The sequence below is a fragment of the Streptopelia decaocto genome (genome assembly GCF_964273445.1).
Source record: "Streptopelia decaocto genome assembly, chromosome: 2".
In the NCBI taxonomy this organism is placed as follows: Eukaryota; Metazoa; Chordata; class Aves; order Columbiformes; family Columbidae; genus Streptopelia; species Streptopelia decaocto.
In genome coordinates, this window is record NC_138655.1 from 44,062,440 (window position 1) to 44,084,112 (window position 21,673).

The following is a 21,673-nucleotide window of genomic DNA, read 5'->3' on the forward strand; positions in this document are numbered from 1 at the left end:
ATATATTTCAAGTTATCATTTATATCTTAGTGTTTCCTTGCTTACACAAGCACACACTCCACACACACACTATCCACTTCCAGCCTTTTAACTTATATTTATATAACAAACACCCTGGGGATGACCACAAAGCTTTTTGTTTTGCAACATAATATGATGTTAGCCCTGCTCTGTGATTACAACTAGGAGCTACTACAGTAGTACAAAGATGTGCAACATACTGCTAAATTATGAGCTTGAGGGACCCAGAGAAGAGCAGACACAACCTTCATTAGGGCATCAGAGAAATAGAAATGAGGTACAAAGTGGCTTTTGTGACTGGAACACCAAGCTTAAGCTGGGAATTTTTCAGATAGATCTTTCCATATTAGAAAATATTTATTTTTAAAATAAAACTTCTTATAGGAATTTACTAGTTTTAAGATAATGTCTCCTGGGAAATATTAGTTTGCATCAAGGTAAGATCAGCACTTCACAGCAGAGGACTTACACTAAGACAAGGTGCCTGCCAGCCCCAAAACCTGGTGGTGAGTGCCCTCCCTGGGGACAGAATATGGAAGAGCTGGGTTCAAGCCCTTTCTCCACACTCTCCTTCATAATGAGTGCGTAGTGTCTATGTATGGCATGTCTTAATTTCTCCCATGGAAGGGGTTCTATGCTGAATAAACAGGGATCTGTACAACCAGGTCCTCCTGTTCACCTTGTCTGCCCTGACCAGCAAGCTGTTTGCCGTTCTATTATTTTCTTTCCAGTCACCCCTTCACTATTGTGTACTTCTTTGTCCTGCATTTCATGAAGCTGGAACAAAACTGCAAAGAGTCAAAAAAAATAGTAAGCTTATGAAATACTATTAGGCTGCCACACATGAAGATGTAACAATAGCTTCCAACGTATTATCTTAAACTGTCTGCAGTTTCACATTTCAGGTATTTTATATAGTTCACCTTTTCTCCAAGTTAAAAACAAGATACTTTGGAAGCATCTTCCTCCACATTTTAGTTCAGATCTGGAACACACTTCTGAAGGAAACTATCCTATGACCTCTAGCTCCCATCAGTTGGTTAGCATTGCAGAGCAGTCCCCTTTCTCCTGAAACAGTCAGCTGTTTCACTCTGTAGATTCAGTCTTGAAATTTGCATTTTGTTAGTGCAGACACAGCCTTGGTCTCTCACCTAAGATTCTCAATGAGATTTATAAGTAGGTATGCCTGTGACTGGGATGTAGGTATCACCCTTTTACAGGTGAAAACCTGAGAGTGAAAAGAACTTGTGGAAAATATAAGACTTCCGAAAAAAAATCTCTGGCACAGCCAGGGGTACTAGGAATCTGTCACCTGCTCCTACCTTTAAAGCACATCTCATTCACAGGACAAACAAGAAATTTAGTCTTCTTTACGACTATTGAAACTTTGTCTTAATTTAATATTTGACCAGCTTTGGTTTTCATAAAATCTCTCTCAGACTGCTAAGGAGACCACAATGCTGCAGCAGAGCTAACTGCTGAGAAAACTCTACTGAAGAAGTACTTTGCCCTGAGCTCACATCTCTCCTCCCGGGGAAGTCACTGCCTTGCCCTGAGCCTCTTACCATGTGCATGCCAGCATACAGACATGTCACATAGACAATTAATGGACTTGGGTTTGAGGACAATCATGAGAACACCCTAAGAACAGCATACGCATGCTACAACAGGCAAGATCTATTCCCCTCAAGGCTACATTTAGAGGAGGAAAATACAATATACTTATAACATATTCACTACAGCAGAAGACATGGAGAAGAAATGAATCCAGTCATGGCCTATGAATTACATTTGGTGCACTATACACTTTGTTCTGCAGGGCGCCCTAAAGGTTCCCATTTTACAGTCTTTCACAAACAGGTTTGTAGTTGTTCTACATGAGGTATAAATACACAGATCTAAATTCTGTGTCCAAGATCATCACATACAGCTCCAAAAAGCCAATTTCAAGGACAAACACAGAAATACTCTCAAGATTTTAATCCTAACACGAATATATAGACATTGAGTGCAAAAGTTATGATCCACCCTGATCCTTTGCCAAACTCTGCATGCTCAGGCCCAAAACACTGTTCAGGCCTGTCCATAGTCCAGACTTCACCATTTTCCACTTCAATAGCATGGGCTGGAATTTAAAAAAAAAATAATAATAATTAAAAAAAATAAAAAACCAGCAACATTCACCATGATCTGAAAGAGCAGAAATGTTTGCTCATCACTAGTATGTTGGCCAATTTTGGCAGTTTGCAATTTGCTCGACACTACACTTAACTAAACTCAGCAGGGAGTCACTTAACAGGGTCTTGGGAAGTGTGAGAGAAATTTGGCTAGTCAAAAAAAAAAAAAGCACACACAAACACAATGAAGGAAACCATTGGAACAATTCTGATAAGAATCCAAGCCTATTAAAAACGACCATATTCAGGAGAAAAATGAACATACATTATTTCATTTGGACTTCCAGAAGTCAGGCTTCAGAGGTATAACAACCCCACTCTTTGATGTTACATACAACATCCTTCCTATCACATCATCAAGCCTTAGAAAGCAGACCAAACATGTTTCTTGCACTATTTTGTGAGGTTTAACAGGAAGTGCTAGGATTCAAACTTGGACTCTGCAATTGTTCATTTACTCTTTATTTATTTAAGAAGGAAGAAAACCCTTAAGTAGGGAATCTCATTTCAAAGATACCCTGGCAAGGCACTGCAGTAGTTTCATATGCTCTATCTGTTATAAAGCATGCATCATGAAGATACACCTAATTAAGATAACACATTATTATCCCAATATCCAAATGTCAGATTTGGCATGAAAGTCAGGAATGAAAAGTATCTGACAGCTGATTGTGTCACTCTTCTTGTGAAGATGGCCAATTATCTGAGGAAACTACAAATTCTAAATATTGGGGGAGTGACATAAAAGCAACTGCAGCTCCAAAGCAGCTGCAAATGAACAGAAGGAAGATTAAAAGATTATGTCACTGGCAAAAGCATTCAGGACAGGATTCTCCCAAATTGATTCTCCCAAAATATCTACACAGTGGGGTTGGAGGAGAAGAGTAGAGAACCTGAAGCAACATTTTTAGCTTGCTTCAGAAAGTTTTAAGCATATTTAACAGAATCATAGAATGGTTTGGGTTGGAAGGCACCTTAAAGATCATCTAGTTCTACCCCCACTGCCATAGGCAGGGACACCTACCACTAGACCAGGTTGCTCAAAGCCCCATCCAGCCTGGCCTGGAACATTTCCAGGGATGGGGCATCCACAGCTTCTCTGGGCAGCCTGTTCCAGTGCCTCGCCACCCTCATGGTGAAGAACTTTTTCCTTATAACTAATCAAAATCTAGTCTCTTTCAGTTTAAAGCCATTACCCCTCATTCTATCACTACATGACCTTGTAAAAAGTCCCTCTACGGTTTTCCTTAGTTCCCCTTTAGGCACCGGCAGGCTGCTATAAGCTCTCCCCAGAGCCTTCTCTTCTCTTTTCTGGGCTGAATCCTCACTGTCTCAGCCTGTCTTCATAGGGGAGGTTGCTCCAGCCCTCTGATTATCTTCGTGGCCCTTCTCTGGACTCACTCAAAGAGGTCCATGTCTGTCTTATGTTGAGGGTTCCAGAGCTGAACACAGTAGTCCAGGTGCACTCTGCTGCATTAATCCAGCAAAGATACCTGCTTTGCTTTTATTCTTTAGCTGATTTTATCTGATGTTTTGGCCAATGTCCAACTCAGTGGGGATCAGTGATTAACATAATCTGAGCAGAATTTTTAAAATGTCCCTTCCTTGTATTAAAAACCTACTGGCTTCTCTCAGACATGTTTAAAACCCAGTGACATCAATTACTAAATTTTGGTTTATGTCAGTCAGTTTGAAAAATGATAGCATAAGAACAGTAACAAGTAACAATAAGTTGCACACTAAAATAACTAAACATGGTACCCTGAAACCCTTCACAATCCTTCCTCATCATGATACCTGGCTGGTGTAAATTATTTTACATGAAAAAGGTTTTGAAAACTTGTTGCAGATAAGACCTAGTACCTCGCTCCTTCAACTTTCACAGCAGTCAAAATGAAAGGAGTGCTTAGAGGATTTTGCAGGATTTGATCACTGCTCTGCTCTCAGCAGAAGTTCTAGCATAAACATGCAATGCTTCCAAAAGGGCACAATGAGAGAAACTTTGTATATCAACTGTAAAATGTAAATTCTGTTTAAGAATCATTGTTACTTTATGTTCTTGGTGGGATTGCCATTAGTGGACTAAATGCATTTTTCCTGACTTCAAATAGCATTGTGCCTGTTTTAACTGGTAAAAAAAAAAGAGTAATCTGCATACGGTGAGCTTGGCAGTAGATAAGGATTGGATCATCACATCCCTGGAACTGTTTTAAAATCCACCAAATCTTCATTTTTCACAGCAAAATCTCAGGGTTACAGGGTTGTTTCAAGTTAGGCAGCCTGAATCATTACTGTTTACTTAATATTTTGTTCTTCAAACCAAGAAGGAGTTTTGCATGAATTTTTGGCATTTTACCTACGAGATGAAAAAAGGTCATTATCAAGCACCAGACTGAGGTTTTCCAGAGCAAAGATCAAATCCTGTCCACGCCGCAGCCTTTCAAAGGATGCTGAATAAATATTTAATCTCTCTACCTCAGTTTTCAGGTCTACAAAACAGGGATTTCTTCCACCTCAGACCTGCGTTTTGAGGTTAACATTCATTAATTATGTTGCCAGCTATCTGGTTTTGTGGTCACCATCATCAGGGTGAAGGAGCAGACAGTAAGTCCACAGCCTCAACATGAAAACGCAAGGGCAGCTGTAAATAAATTGTAAACGCAAACTCAGTATTTCAAACACACAGAAAGACCAGATTTTAGAAAACGACAAAGACTTAGGATCAGATTTGTATTTCCATACAAGCTGTCTTGTTACCAGGCAGATTTTCAATTTCAGAGGAACCTACCACACATTTAAACAACAGGACAAGTATGTGATCAGTCTTTCCATTCACACACCAGTTTCCCCCATGTCTATATTTGATTTCAACATTTAACAACACTCTGCACTTGCCTAAAAGCCACCCACATGCTGCAGTGAGGCTGCATACGCTTTTAATTTGGCTTTTTGACTTAGCACACAGCTTCTGCAGCACTCCAGTTTTCCCTCCAAAGAGCTCCATCACAAAGTCCTACAGCACCTGCACAATTATTTGTATGGCCAAACAGGCCTACTAATTTTAAAAGTATCATATAACGTTGTTCTTTGGAAGAAAAGTTTTGCACTTCAGATGCAAAATAAAACCACTGCCCCAGACTCTATAAACCTTCCTCCATCTGTGTTATTCATGAGCTGCAGTGCCCCAAGACCCTGACAATACATGGGAGGAACATTATGTCAAGGGCTTTTGTTGAAACTGCTGGATTCCATTTATTTTAATAGGCAAGATAACTGTATAGTGCATCATTGAAATTAACTGGATCAACTTTTCAAAAGCAGGAGTCTGGACAGTAAAAATAAACAATGTGCTGACAGACTCTACCCTCTAACACGAAAACCAAGTAATCACAAAAGTACTTTGATATTGCCATCAGCTCTCTAGTCTGCACACCTAAAAATAGTTATCAAGTCCCTAATGTTCTCCCCCTCTCCTTTTCTTCTTCTTCTTTGCTGCCTGAGTTTAGATGCAGCCTTCAAACCACTACCTACAGTGTTTCTAGCTTTGATCAAACCTGTTAGAATCACCATACCCAGAACATACAGCAAAGCCCTGGGGAGGAAGAAGGGGGAAAGCTGTCCATGATCCTCTTGGAAGAAACAAGACACCATTTTTATCTCAATTTATTGCATGAACTTTGCAAACTTCCGTGTTTGATTGAGTAACTTTGCATTCCTGTGATCTAAACTTAGCAACCTCTCCATAACAGTGCTAGAAGGAAGACTCTCCAAGAAGCTTTCAAATCTATATCAGTTATTTCAAGAATGCCAGCAGCAAGGCTGTCACAATATTAAGGTAGATATTGCTAAGCACAGTAATTAATTTATGAATTAAATGTTTCAGGTCTCAGTTCAGCTTTAACTTTTCATTTGTCCCTAAGCCGTTGCACCACACTGCTTAGTGAAGGCAAGCACTTCTCCTCTTGCTAAGGAAAATAAAGGTATTGCCTTATTAAATGAGTGTGTGTGGACTCTCTGCACACATGTGTACACACACGCCTTGAGAGTATTTCATTAGTCCCAACTGGGAGGGCAGATTAAAGAAAAATACCAGAAACCATACCTACAGCCTGACATATCTATAATATGTTGCAATGCTAGATCTCCTTTCCCACAGCACATATCAATATGCTATGCTCACTTTTACTGAAGTGCTTGGCAGAAAGCATTCCTGACTCACAACAGTTTCTGTTCACTGTACGAAGCAGAGGCAAGTCATACCTAATAAACTGCCATAAAATACACATACACCACTTTGGATCAATGATTTTTCTGGTAAAGGATGTTACCATGTAATACAGCTTAAAGTTTTCAACTTTGTCATATTTTCTAAACTCTGATCTCTTCAATTTACTTTCAGTTATGTGACATTCCCCTTTAGCGGAGTGAAAGCATGCATTAGCTAAACAATGTGGTTTGGATTTAGTGTTCCCATGCATCATCATGAAAATGTTTGTCTCAGCAATAGTGTCATTATTGTTACTAGGAACAGCTGCTCTACCATGTCTTTTGATTGTGGAAAGCAGAGTATCTCCCTTCCCATACCAATTTACAAGCCGGGAAATTAAAGCAGGGCCATCAAGTAGGAGGTTTATGAGTACACACTGTTCTGTACCTGGCTTCCTCCTACCACAAAGGAAGCAGAAAGTGCAACGCAGCAAGAACAGCAGCAAAAGAAATATTGCAAACAGAAACGTAGTTTGGCTCCCTCCGCTGGTACTTCTGACTCTGGATCAGGGACTAACCTGAGGCAGAAATCCTCCTCTCAGGTGCAGCTCCTTGGCACTTCGCCTCCCTTACACATGACATCCTTTGAGTGAGAATTAGAGCAGGGGGTTTGCTGCTGATCAAGCTGTGTTTAATCACTCCTCTGAGTTTCCAAAGTGGAAAGATGTAGCCCTCAGCGTTCTTGCCAGCAGTGCTGGCCCCACTGAAGTGAGAGTTTCCACATCCATCTCTGCGTGAGCGATGAAGACCCGCAGGTTTGCCGGCAGGGTCACAGCAGCGACGCTGCACTCTGCGACCTGTGCAGCTTGGCTCAGGCCAGCTGGACGTGTTCAAGGAAATTTCACACCGCTTAGAGCTATTCCCATCACTACACTGAGGAGCAGGCTCTAACTCACCTTTCAGAACAAGATCTCTCATTGGAGTTTTATTTTAAGGTGGATTTTCAAATAAAATCTGTTTTGTGGGATATTACACTTTTTGAAATATCTTCAAATGGGAAGCCATGCTTTCAGTCAGTGATGCTAACTAGGCATTTCTGAAAGCCCAAGCTTTTGTAACTTCACGACTACAGGAAGACCACAGTTTTTGAATGGATTTATTTTCTGATTTAGAGAACTAAGTTCTGGTTTTGAAAGGATCTTGGATTTACAGCTTTGTTCTGAAAATGAGAATTAGGGACTCTGAACACTTCACGTGCATCAAACAAAACTGAGTTTGAGTAAGGCAGATACATAGTCAGTACATTCCTATATAGTATATAAAAATGTGTAATAAAACAGTTCAAAATGAATATGGTAAACTACAAGGATTTTTTACAACTTTACCTATGATATTTTTATTGAAATTTCTTTTTGGCCCAAAAATAACAATTTCCAACAACCACAAATGCTGAAGTTTCAGTAAACTTGCTGGGTGGGAAGAGATGGGGTTTCCTAGGTGAAAAAATGCAGAGACAACGTCACATCCTGTACAGAAGTAGCAGAACACCAAGTTTTACCCATTTCTGCTTGGACAGATATATTCCGTACAGTCTGCTTACAGTCAGAGATGTTGTGGTTTCTCCATAATTACTTTCTCCCAATCAAATTAAATCAAGCAAAAAAAAATATTTCCTTCAGCTGAAAGATACACAAACAGAATGCAGAGTAATGGCTAACAGCTGTGTAGGTAAGAGTACAAAGGCAAAAACTAGGAATCCAACCTTCAGCCTTACAACAGGAGAGCTATGTACGGTACAGATCTGAGAGGTTCAGGCATGAACAAAACAGATTATTTGTTACGGTAAAACTCCCAAACAGACTACTCAGTGATATTCATCAGCCCAGTAGTCTCTCCAGGAAAATTGTCTCATAGCTGTGTTCAAGGCAGAAATTAAGACTGCCGGGCAGCACTCCAGCTTCTGCCTCTCCACACCACTTCTCCTCAAAGGAAATGGCGGGGACAGATCTCAGCCTAACAAGACACCAGCATCCACCTGCTTTTCTTCAGTCAATACAGGGAGGATTTAGCTGCAGTACGGAAACCCTGCTTCTTCATTTTCCTTGGCAAAAGTGAAGTAAAGGCAAGAAAAGCCACCAACATCACAACAGTCCCTGGGAGGAACATGGTAATTCGTCAGTCACAAATGTGCAGGAAACCTACATATAATAAGGGATAAACAGCACCTCAGGAAAAAATCACCTAGGTAGAGAGCATGTTGCCATCCTTTTTGGTGGAAGAAATCATCTCTGTGTCAATGCATGTGCGTGAAGGGAAGCGATCATGCATGGGAGGATGAGCAGCATGGTGGCAAAGACATGGCTGATGGCCATGAAGTATCATCACCCTCCATGTTATATCCCAGCTGTGTCCACAGCCAGGGAAAAGAAATTTGTTACCTACAGCTTTCTTCCTCAAATTCTCCATGTCTTCTGTTTTTACTGTGGTTAATATTATAAAGTAATCTCTGGCAAAGAAAATGGAGCAACAAAACACAAGTGATGATGTGTCTAATCTCTTCATCATGTCAAAGAACCACTACATTGCCCCACAATAGCCCTGCACCAGTACATTGTAACATATGTGGAAGAGAAAAAACTGTTCTTTTTTTCAGACTGGGTCCCACAGAAATTAGGCAGAAGCATAACTCTGTCTTTTCCCACTGGAGAAGGATCCGGAGCCACAGACTATAGCAGCCAAGACAAAAGAGAGCCAGGGGACCTTCCAACAACTCCTCAATATGCATTTACAGCCTCACGCAGTGTCTCTGGCAGAAACTTCCTGGGAAGTAAGGCAGTGGTCCTGTCCTCAGGTCTCTCTGAAGAATGAATTCCACCTGGGGTACAGTTGCCCCCCTTGCCAGGACAACATGCTATTTAGGGCATGATTTCTATAGCTCTCGGCGGACTTTGGGCTAACACATTCATAAGTGCCCAGCTCCCTTCCTGCGGTTGCTGGGGGCAGACAGGGGAGGCATTTCAGCTGCACTGCGAAAGAATAGCTTGTTTTATTCTAATGTGCATGTATCATCCTCACTGTGGGAGAAATGAAGGGGGGAGCTGGTCCCTCAGCCCTCTGTGTTGCACACATTTAGTCAACCATCCCCATCAATTTCATGCATCGAGTCCACCAGCCGCACGTTCCTAAAACTGAATTCTGCGAGGGTTTCCCAGGCATGCACAGAGCTCTGTTTATGGCAAAGTGTCAAAACTATTACTCTAAGGAGATCTTTGTTTTGGAAACTTGCTTCTCAGCTATGGTTTGCTTCCTCTTTAACAATCTTGAAGCCAAGAAGTTTTCTTTAGTAGTTGCTTTTGTTTTTAGTCTCTGCTGCTTACACAACTGGGGAAGATAACAGCTTCAGATTTAGGTCACCCATGTAAAAAGGTGTTTGGTAATCTTGTCTTGATCCCCAGTACCATCCAGATCATAAAGAGTGGGATTAAAATCTGGCCCCACTGAGCAGATCTGGAAGATATTGGAGGGGTGTTTGGGGTTTTTTTAAATAAAATTGGAGTATCTGGGTATTTGCTGCAGGCCAGCATTGAGGTGCATTTGTAGGCCCATGCAAGCTCCAGCCAACATTGCTTGGCCACAGTCCTTGCTTTTCTAAGAACTGACATTGAGCTTTTCTCTTCAAAGGGTCAGAATCATCCGTATATATTACAAAACATAACCCTGTGTCCTTGTACAGCAACTCTCATCACTACAGTTTCCAAGTGTAGGCAGGTACTGAATAACTTTTACATTTGGTCCAAATTCACAATATTTCATCCACACTTACTTCATGAGCAGAAACAGTACAGAGAAACACATGAATGAGAAACAGTATTAAAAAAATATGAGCTGCTGCTGCCTTCATGCAAGCTTAGCAGATTGTTTACTTCTTTCCCTTCATTAGCTTGTTGTCCCCTTCTTTTTAACCTAATAATGACATTTTTGTACTAGGGGAAAAAAAAAAAAAAAAAAAAGTTTGAAAATCAATAATAATGCCCAAGGCAAATGACAAGAAAAACATCATGGCATTATTCTTGCATCTTCCCCAAGCCACATTTTTTAAAACATGCCAGGCAAGCCACATTTTCTCCACTTTAACATCATCAATGTACAAGAGGCAAAATTAACTTTGCATTTTCTTCCTATGGTCATGTCACCTCTATGTGGGATTGCATTTGATCTCATAGGGTAAGGGGTTGAACAGCACCCTTCTACTTTAAGGAGTTGACAGCATTTCTCATCTTGGTCTTAACAGTTACATGCTGCAAGAGCTGTAATTTTATGAGTACAATGGAAAACCCAAATCCTAACTACTTATGGTTATGAATACACTAATTCCATGACACATCACATTTTTGGAGGCTTGTTTCAGAGGATGGCTGCAGAGCATTCCCATCCTGGTGTTAGTGAGAACAGCAAAGTCACCCATGGTCCCTGCTGGGGACAAGGCACCCAGAACTCATCACACAAGTACTCAGGCTGCTGGGAACATACTGAGATATGAAGGGGTGTCAGAGCACCCCAGAATTAAAGGCATGTTCCCAGACTTCTTTGTGTGTGTTTCACTGGAGTGAGCAACTAATTAGCCAAAAAAAGCCATTTGCTGCTGCTTTGTCAACCATGTATAACATTATCTTGGTTTAACTCAAAACAGTCTAACAACAGCTCATTTATCCTGAAAGTGACAGGGAAACAAGCTTTTTCATCTATCCCACTTAGGACTCTAACAGAATATATCATAAAAGAGCTCTGAGGACTAAGCAAACCACAAGCCTACCAGAATTGTCAGGTAGCATCCACTTTTTCTAAAGGCCTCTCTCTTTGGGATGTGCTAATGATCAGCCCTCCATCTCCCTATTTTGCTTCCTCCCACACCACTTTGTTCTGCATTACAAAGCACAGCGGAATTTGCATAAACTCATCATACTCCTCAGCAGCCTGGGACGCTCACTGCAAGGTGATCTGGTGAATTAATAAGGAAATTATGAGACTAGAGATGAATTTAAAAGGAACTTCAGCTATATCAGTTGTTAGTGTGTTTTCTAGTTTCATTGAGGTGGACAGCTGAGAACAAAAAAGCACCCTAGTTTATGTTACACAGCATCTTCAGATTGGTGCACACTGCAGATTATCACTCAAATTTAGGGTTTAGTGCCTTAGCACATTTATTATTAATAATGTTTATGACTGCATCACAGTGAGGGAACAAGTATACATATCATATATGCATGTGATACTGCACTTATTGATGTCATTGCTCCTGCAAGCCACTGTGACCCAAATTATTTCCACTGTACAATTCTCGTTCCAAGCAGATATTTCTCTTCCTAAAAGGCTCATATGAAATGTTTCACTTGTCAATGAAGCAATTTCACAACTTTTATTAAATATTCACTCCCTTCCGATCATCATGCTCCAAAAGGGCAGCTGACCACATGGCTATGAGCTACGTTCGTGTGATCCAGCTGCCAGCAGTTTATCCTTGAAATTTTGTTATAAAGCAGGCAAGCAGACCAAGTCCTAACCAAATTTCCACTGATGATGCACAGATAACATTTTTCCCCATCCAGACCAACAGAAGAAAATACTTTTCTCCTTGTTTGCTCACAGATAGCTCCCAACTGCTATGCAGTTGAGGCATTAAACCAAAAAAATTATGTACAAAACCAGATGTACTGCTACAGCCATTCAGGACAAAAGACACCGTGCAAATTATGAAAGATTATGATATTACAATACAAAACTGGCTGTGTGTTTATATTACAGTTATTGGAAGCACAATTTATAGGGCCTTGCTGCATGAACACCTATGCAGTAGGAGGTGCATATGAATGTTCTCCTTTCCTCTAGCATACTCAAGGTGGAAATTAAGTCACTGCCTCTCCCACTCGTGACCCACCACTCAAGGGACAGTCTTAAGATACCTTCCTGAAAAGATGAATTCACTCTTGTGGTCGTATGAAATACAGTATCATAAATACTTCGTTTATCAGGAGATTTTATATGCCTTTTGAGAGTCCTCGTATGGCAAGGATTCCTTTAGTCTAATTCTTGTTTACCCTAGCATGTTACTTCCAGTGACTTCGTTGCTTATCTTGTCTAGGATATGATTTATGTTAACTCATTTCCTGTAAAAGCATACGCTAATAAAATGAAAAAATTGTGAAGAAAGAACAGGCACGGCTTTGAATTGGCATGGGACATTTCATGAGTAACTAGATTCAAATCCTTTTAAATTACTTTCTCAGTGAACCTGTAAGGTTCTGAAGGGCAATTCTCCCTTTTTCTGCAATTCCTGTAAGATCATTTCATTGGGGCTGTTTCAATAAATCCCTGATGCAATAACCTGGTACTAGAAAGGACCTAGGTCCTTTCTTTAAAGGACACCTGCTGTTCATGCTAAATAAAGTAGGGACAAGTATCGTATCCATACCAAACAATCTTCACAAACAGATGCTTAAAGAAAAAAAAAAGTTGATAAATGGCCAGAAATATCCCAGGAAATCAATTTGATAGCATCTTTACCTTTTAATGGTTCCCTGGAACACCCCTTCATGGTCTGGCTTGGGCCTGCAAACCACTGGGAATCCGCCATGGCTTGTACTTGCAAGAAGGCGAGCCAAGGAGGCAACGTTTTCCTTCAGGTGAAGGACTCTGACGCCAGGCTCCATGATGTCGCTGGCAGAGAACAATTCCAGGTTCAACCTGGAAGACGCAAAGAAGACAGACAAAGGATTGTTTAGTAAACAGGAAATGAGGCTTACTGTGCCATGTTAGCATTTGACAAGTTTATAATGTGTTAGTAAATTACTTCAAGATGGAAATGAATCTGCTTTATTTGCAAATGTAAAAAAAAAGAAAAAAAAATAATTACCCAATAAAACTGCTTATCAAGTATTGCCTTTCTTTGTGTGAGATACATGATAAATTCAACCATATGCATGACATGGTCATCCTAGACAGGATATTGTAACACTCATTTATCAATTTGCATGACTTTTCACATTAAAAAAGATTTTAAATCAGAGCTGAAATCCTCTGGAATTCTGGCTGATATCAAATAGTTTAAAGTTAAGCACTTTGGAGAAATCCAGGCTTATGCTTATCATTGCAATAGGTTGGTTGGTTTTTTTTTGTGAGGGTGGTAGCAGCTAGAATGATAGCCCCTTCAACGACAGCTTAAAAATCATATACGGGTTTTCCAGTATGTTCTAATGCTTTTCAGGTTCTAGGCAAAGTTTCAGGAAATTTGAACATAAAAAACTGAGGAATGTGTGTACCCACTATTTCTGGCAGTAGGGTGAAATGAAAAATAAAGATACTTTCCACAAAATTCAGGAGTAACTTCTATGGAATTATGGTAGGCCAGATTCTAACAACTGAGGTCAATGAACTGCTCTAGTTTTAAGCTTGTTTTATATTTTCCATTTTCAAAAAAATACATTAATTTTTCTATCATCTGGACACACCATAAGCCAGAATCTCTCGTTCAGACACAGGCTGACACAAACCACAGACAGAGACAACTGGACCATAAATTTGCCCGCATCCTGTTTTACCAATGTACCTTTCATCCCTGTGGTAAAGCAACTCTTTCCATATGCTGTTAATTATTGTCCTCCCTTCTGAGAGACATGAGGTTATTTTTTCAAGCCAGTTACTCTGATGGTTTGTGATGTGACCACCTGCCTGAGAGTAACTGAACTGAGAAGACAATACACTTCATAAATGGCGCCTACATAGCTGTGAAACAAGTTTCTTCTTCTTCTGTACTGGGGTGGATTTAAAGGAATCCTGGAAAAGAACAGGCTTATACATGTCGAATCACATCATACCAATCCCAAGTTGTATGAAACACACTGCAAGCAATGACAATTCCGAATACCTTCTTGTTACAGATCCATGTTTCAAGGCACCAGAACACCAATTTATGGAAAAATTAACCTCTCTGAACGGCATTTTGCTTCTGAATTAAAATGAGCAGTAGTTTACCTTGCAAATCAAAATGGCTGAGTGCAGAATTTAGTATCAACTAGTGAAAACAAAACCTAAAAAACCCTAAGAGATGGATTTTTTCAGTCATAATCTCACTGGGTGCTACCAGTTGATGCAATACAAGTGCTGGAACCCAGTGTGAACCACAGATGCTGCTCAGCATGAGTTGCTGTCAGAAGTCTGCTGCTGTGGCTGTTTGTTGCATGTAACAGTCCCTGACAGTAATTTTATTTTTCCTAAATGAGTAGATTTCTCTTCATTCTCTGCATCTTTTCCATCTCCATAGACTAGATACAAATTTGTATTTGCCTGCCTTAAGCTTTGTCTAGAAATCCTATACACTGTATTACTATAAAAAGTACTGTACAGTGGACACAATGTGAAAACATGATTAATGATAATAGCTGCTTCCTGAATTACATTAAACATGTGCAATCCCCAAATGATTTTTAAATAAGAGCAATGTGAATACTCTTACATTCCAGCAGTTTCTAGAGTATATTTCTTAGCAGCACATAGGTTTTGTATCTTCACAGCCTTACAGTTTTGCTCTGTTTCATGGAAAGCAAATGTTCCACATTACTGCAGAAGTCCATGAAACATCCTTAGGTTTTGCCAAATCAGTCATTTGTATAAAACAGAGGTATAGCTCTTTATACAGTTCTGTGATCTTGGCTTTGTCTGGAATTATAAAGTGTCTGTATTGTCTACAGCAACTATAGACTTTGCATTATCATCAGTCAGCTTTTTCAGATGTGAGAACACACTAAGGACTGGCGCTGATTCACTGCTCATTGTCAGTGACATTTCTTTCAATGAGAAGTCTGCCTGCTGCTCTAAAGAATAACCTTGTTTTGGGAGTGGAGGAGACAAGCAGGCAAAAGAGTTGTTTTATGAAAGACTGTTACAAGGCCAAGACATCTTTAAATAGAATTGGCTACAGAAAGCCTTTACCAATATATTGCTTCTCAGAAAAACACCAAGCCAAACCGGAGTTGTATCTATAGGATCATAAGAATCAAGGATCGTTCAAGTCAGAAGGGACCTCAGCAGTTCTCTAGTCCAACCTCCTGCTCAAAGTAGACTCAGCCATGAGCTCAAACCATGTGCTTGGGCCTTTCTCCAGCCAGGTCCTAAAAACTTCCAAGGATGGACACTGCATAACAACCCTGGGCAACCTGTGCCACTACCCCACTATCCTCACTTTTAAAAAAGTATTTACTCATATCCAGTATGAACATCTCTTCTTTCAACTCATGCCTGTTGTTTTTTGTCCTCCTACCAAGCACCATGTGAAGATCATGGCTCCATCTTCTCAATGATCTCCAATAGTTGGTGCGGAAGAACCAGGGAATGCACACTGTCAGGTGTCTCCAAAGCCTCCTCAGCTCCAGGTTAAACAAGCCCCAGTCCTACAGCCTCACAGTGGAAGTGGTCCAGCCCTGGCCACCCCAGTTTGGCAACATCTGCAAGTCTGATGAAAGTGTACTTTGTTGTCTCCCCCATGACATTTATGAAAATGTTAAACAGGCCAGGGATAGACTCTGCAGTGCTCCACTTGTTAGGCCACCAGGCACTATATAATCCATTAGCCACCACCCTCTAAGGCCAACCACTCAACCAGTTATTTTACCATCTGGTTGTTCAGTCTCTAAACTGTAACATCTTATCTTGGATACAAGAACATGATGCAAGACAGTGTCAAAAGCCTTGCTGAAGTCGAGGTAAGTTACATCCACTGCTCTCCCTCCATCCACAAACCAAATCATTTCTGCATTAAAGTCAATCATGTCCGTCAGGCATGGCTTATCTTTGGTCAATTCACGCTGACTGTTTCAAATAACCACCTTCTCCTTCATGAGTCAGGAAGCCTGTTCCAAGAGGACTCACATCATGATTTTCCAAGTGACAAAAGTGAAGCTGACTGACCTGTGGTTTCCTGTGCTAAACTTTCGGTCTTTTTTGAACATGGGTGCAATACTTGTCATTCTATCATCACTGAGGATCTCTACAACCTTTTGAAGATGAAAGACAGCAGCCTTGCAAAGACATCAGCCAGCTCTTTCAGCACCCTTGGATTCAGCCTATCTGGTCTCATGAGCTTCTATGGCTCAAGTTCCCACAAGTAATCCTTCACTTAGTCCTTAGCTATTGTTGGCACTTCTCCTTGAACTCTTAAACTAATTTTAGAGACCTGGGAGTCCTTGTTGGTAGACAGTGAAGTAAACAACGTGTTGAATATCTTGCTTTATGGCTGATGTCACTAAATCATGTGTCCCCATCCATCTGCTACCAGAGCACTAAACCTATTCTGCAGTTGCAGACCTGAAAGTGAAGAAGGAGCCGTTTTCACACTGCCAGGAGTCACAGGTCTTCAGCCTTCCCCATCCTGGCAGTCTCCATTTTCCACCTACCATCTACCATGATTTCCTGGGGCCCCCTCTGCATAGCTGGGGGTTCAGGCTCTTGTTAGATGAATGTTCAATACACCTTTACCAGAATCAGCTTTCCCAGCAGCAGCCAATATCCAGAGATGGCAAAGGAAACTCACAGAAGCAGCAGGAGAGTACAAACAGTGAACATGAGCCTAAAACCCATCCCAGGCACCTATATGGGCACTAGCCCACTAACAGCAATGCCAGCTGCCCAGGCCATACCCACAGCACTCCAGGTAGCCGTGCTGCCCACCAGTTGGTTAGACAGCAAATGTGTGTCATGCCCAGGCATCAGCCCCTGCAGACAGGGTCCCTCCCCACTGCTGGTGGGTTCCTCCTCCTGCACAACTATAAAACTGCTCAAATGCCTCCCAATGCCACTTTGCTTAGCTGCTGCTGCATGCTTGTGTTTATGCAAAGAAGCCCTGGGTTTCACAATGCAATTTCAAGCAAGGACATTCCATTTACCATTTTGAAAATGTCTTTTCATATGGAATAGAGAAGTACATGCATTTGTATTTTATCAAGCAGATCTTTCTTACATTATTAGATTTACCTCAAGGAGAGACACAGAGCTCTAGCCACAGAGATGAGACAATGCCCTCAGACACATGGTGTAAACTGTGGAGTTGTCATATGCAGTTGCCATATGATCCTTGTGTATCCCTTTCAATTCAGAACATTCTATGATTCTATGAAAATAGATCTAGCATAATTTTTTAGTTTATAGGACATGTGAGAACATTTTCTAGCAAAATGTAGTTCACTATAGTAGTGTAATATGTTAGAGTATTAAGGCTATTTCACCAATGTTATGATATCCAAGTTTCAGGTTCCTTTCAAGAGCACATCCATGAGACTGGATGCTACATGGAATGAAGATAATCTGCCTTATGACATAAATAAGACAGTCATTTGGTAATAAGCCAATATCCCTGAATGGTAAACTGTCTTGAAATGATTCATGGAAGTGTAGTTTGGACCCTGATGCTGTTAAATCCAGTGGAAGTTTTCCCAGTGAAATAAATTGTTAAGGACCTAACCATAACAGATCTAATCATAACATGAACGCTTCCTTAGACAACATGCAGTACAAGAGAACTCTTTTTCAAATAGGGTTTACTCTATATTTTATGCAAGTTTCAAATTATTAAAAGGACTTCAAGGAGGGTGGGAGAGAAGCATAATCCTAACTCAAACACACTCCAAGGACCAAGGTGCACAAGAACACAGGCAATACTGCTTGCTTGGATTTATTTACAGACTTGCCCTCAGCTGTTTTAGCTGTCACTCCCACCCTCCTCTTTCTGCACTGAGAATGTTTACCCTTTGACTCGCCACAGGCCGTCCTACTCAGGACAGCTCTAGGTTTTATTTGGGCTTCTTGTAAACCATTGTTTTATTGCCCTGACTGGCCACCACATCTTGTATAAATAGTTCTCAGGAGATCAGCTTTGGTCTTGCTTAATGCTTATGGTGATTTTTAGTCTGAGCACAGTCAGGACTTGGAACAATTGAGACAGCAGTTACCCTAAGGGAGCATTATCAGTTTGGAGGTCACTAAATTTACTTACCTGTGTTATGAACATTCCCAAATATTAGAGCTATTCAGTTCTAGTTTCTGCTATTCATGCATTTTCTGAGACGAGAGCATTCTTTCTTTTTTTTTTTAAGTACACTTCATTTGGCCAGAAAAACTAAACACATTTATTTCATAATTTTAATTCTAGTACAGAACCAGTCACACTGCTATGAAGCCTTGTAGCTGCTACTACATTATAAATACAGTTTATTTCTATTAGCTTTCTTTCACTCTATCATCTTTAAAGAAACCTCATTGCGAATAAGCTCACAACATTGCGGGAAATCACTTACATTTAAATCCATTCTTCCTTTTTTCTTAAAAAGTTATAAAAAAGGTTTCTACATACTTGTCAGAGGCCCACCAATTTTCTTTTCAACAAGATATTTGCTAAAATCCAACTGTGAAAAAGCTTTTCCAAAAGTTACATGCCAATATTGATCTCACTATATAACAGAATAGTATATATGTACTACAGAAACGTTAATCTTGTACAGATGATTGAATTCAGTTATTTTGCAAGTGAATTCTGTGAAAAAATGGTTCTTTAAGTATGCTCACAGAACACCACAGAGATCAATAAACAGAAACAAAAAGCTCTGTAAAACCTCCTTACACTGGAAAAGGACACCACTTAAATTAAATTAATTTCAAAATTGATTTGCTCCACTCAGTGCTAACCCCTGAAACAGACACATTTAAACTTATTTAAAGTTAAATTAGACCAATAAAATCACCTTCTGTGTTGATGTAAGCACAAGCCCACTAGTGATATGTTTTCATTTAATTAGATCTATTTAAAATCAGTTTTCAGTGGAACTTGGCACAGCAGACAAGGCCTATGACTCCTTGCTGTCTCTATTTTAGTTGAACACTAAACTGAGTGAGAGATTCTTGTAGTTAAATCAGGAGCCAACATTTTGGCAGAGTTCAGTCTCCGTTCAGTATATCTACAAATATTTATATTGACTGTAAGACAACGAGCTTCCCAGCATCCCCAGGTCCTGGCTTCCTCAACATCCTTAAATGAGGGACATTTGGCTATTCAGTCTAAAGGCCTTTTGATAGCACAGCACTTACTGTGAAATGTGTTGTTTGCATCAGCTGAATGTCTCTGTCACTTATTTCCCTGAGAGGATTTGAAAGTTATATATGTTTAGCAACTACTGTACGCTACAGACAACTGGATTTCCACATGGTCTCATAATCTGCTGGGAAACTGTCTCTCTCTAATGCTTGAAAAATTGCAGGACAAAAAAGAAACAAAGAAAACAGATAAGAAAGCCTTTGTGTATTGGAAAAGAGATGGACTGATGGGGGAGGTATGTTGAATGTTGAGGGGTTTCTGCCAAGAGCTTGCTTCTCTGTTCCTTTATCCCTTATGAAGTTTTTCCCACCAACACTGTAAGTATAAAATACTACTAAGTTAAAATAATGGCAGCTCCCACCTACTTTACATAGATGTAGCTTTAAAAAAAATGAATTAGGTTGTGCATGCGACCTTGGGATAAACGGGTAAAGGATCATGTGAGTGGATCCACATGCTGGAATTACTCAAACAGCAGCTTAAAAACTGTGGGCTCAGCAGACCACATGCAGAACCACAGGTTAAAACATAAGGTCATAGTTCTTGACTTAGTTTTCACAGTGCAAGTCCAAAAAACAATTTACAAATTGTAACTAGCAGCCTACTTTAGCCATGTCAGTATTAAGGGGAGTACAGGTATCTAAATACTCAGAGCTATTGACAGTGCCTGCTCATTACTTCCACCCAAGCCTGAAGGTATCCAATTTGGTGTTTCTATTCAGAACTGTGCATTTCCCCACCGGACTAGTAGTAGCATGTGTGGAAATGTCCCAGTCCAAACAACCAGCTGTCTGGCACACACCTGCTCTCAACCATGCATATATCAACAGCACTGTGCATCCAAGACAAGGCACTGCAACATGGCCACTGAAGACCAGCAGGGGTAATGGGTTCAAACTGGAACACAAGAGGTTCCATTTAAATTTGAGAAGAAGCTTCTTCTCAGTGAGGGTAATGGAACACTGGAACAGGCTGCCCAGGGAGGTTGTGGAGTCTCCTTCTCTGGAGACATTAAAAACCTGCCTGGACACCTTCCTGTGTAACCCCATCTAGGTGTTCCTGCTCCAGCAAGGGGATTGGACTAGATGATCTTTCGAGGTCCCTTCCAATCCCTAACATTCTGTGATTCTGTGATCTAATAGACATGACCTGTAGAAGACTACACTTGGTGGAAATGTGGGAGATCAAAAATGGGTTACCACCTCAGCCATGGGAGATCCAAACCCTCACCTGGGACTTCCAAGACACGGGGGATGCTGCAGAACCCAGGCTCTCAGGGGCCCAGGAGCAAACACCCTCCCACTGAGGTTGCCAAGGCTGAATGGTCAGGAAAGGACCCCTGCAAGCAACGCTTACCCAGCTCTAGAGAGGACATATATGAATGTGCATAAACATACACATTAAGAAAGATCCAAGGATGGATTAGCTATCTTGATATCTAATGGGTTAACCCTGGTGGACATACTACTTATTATTACTGTATTCAGAGTGGGAATGATTCAGCTATCCTTGTATTTTCCAAAGAATTATCTGAGCCTGTAGGAATCTTTAAAAAGAAAAAAAAAAAGCTAAGCTTGTGTCAAATCTGTCTGCCCTGGCATTGTAACTAACCAGAGACAAAGAAAATAACTTCTCAAAATAACACCAGTACAAGCCATTTAAAGCCATTCAAAGAAATGTTTCAAACAAACTTCCATAGGAAAGAAAAAAAGCAAGTAAATTGAGCACTAAAATAAATACCTCGTGATGTTGCTTATAACTAAACAAACAGGGAAACGCATGTTCTCTGGACAGATTATTGCAGGGCAATTTCCAAGGGAAACGTACAAAATACTAAGCTGGCTCTTGCAGTTCAAATACAATGACATGATGCGTTTCTTGCAAACATATGCCAAAAGCCTAATCCAAACTGGAAAGAAGGGAGGAAAGCTCCTGTGAGACAGTTTTTATAAAAGCTTCATTCAGGGCCTCCACCCTCATGTACTGTACCAGCCACCTTAGCTTTTCCACTCTGCCTGGTCCAAGAAAGCACTGACTAGGATACTAAAAATGTTGGCTTTAAAAAGGTTGGGAATAGACAGTGACAGCAATATATGATTTAACAATCAGACATGGATTATCAGATGACCTTTTA

The 21,673-nt window shown here is 40.5% G+C and overlaps 1 protein-coding gene across 1 annotated transcript in view; it reads right to left on the reverse strand.

Moving 5' to 3' along the window:
• The window catches only part of LOC309435932 (chloride channel protein C-like), a gene marked incomplete at its 5' end in the record, with an annotated part of 85,125 nt that overhangs the window by 10,188 nt on the left and 53,264 nt on the right, over positions 1-21,673 (reverse strand). Inside the window, one exon of the mRNA XM_082044689.1 lies at positions 12,966-13,145. Within this exon, the coding sequence (XP_081900815.1) occupies positions 12,966-13,145 (180 nt within the window). The remainder of the gene's footprint in view (positions 1-12,965; positions 13,146-21,673) is intronic.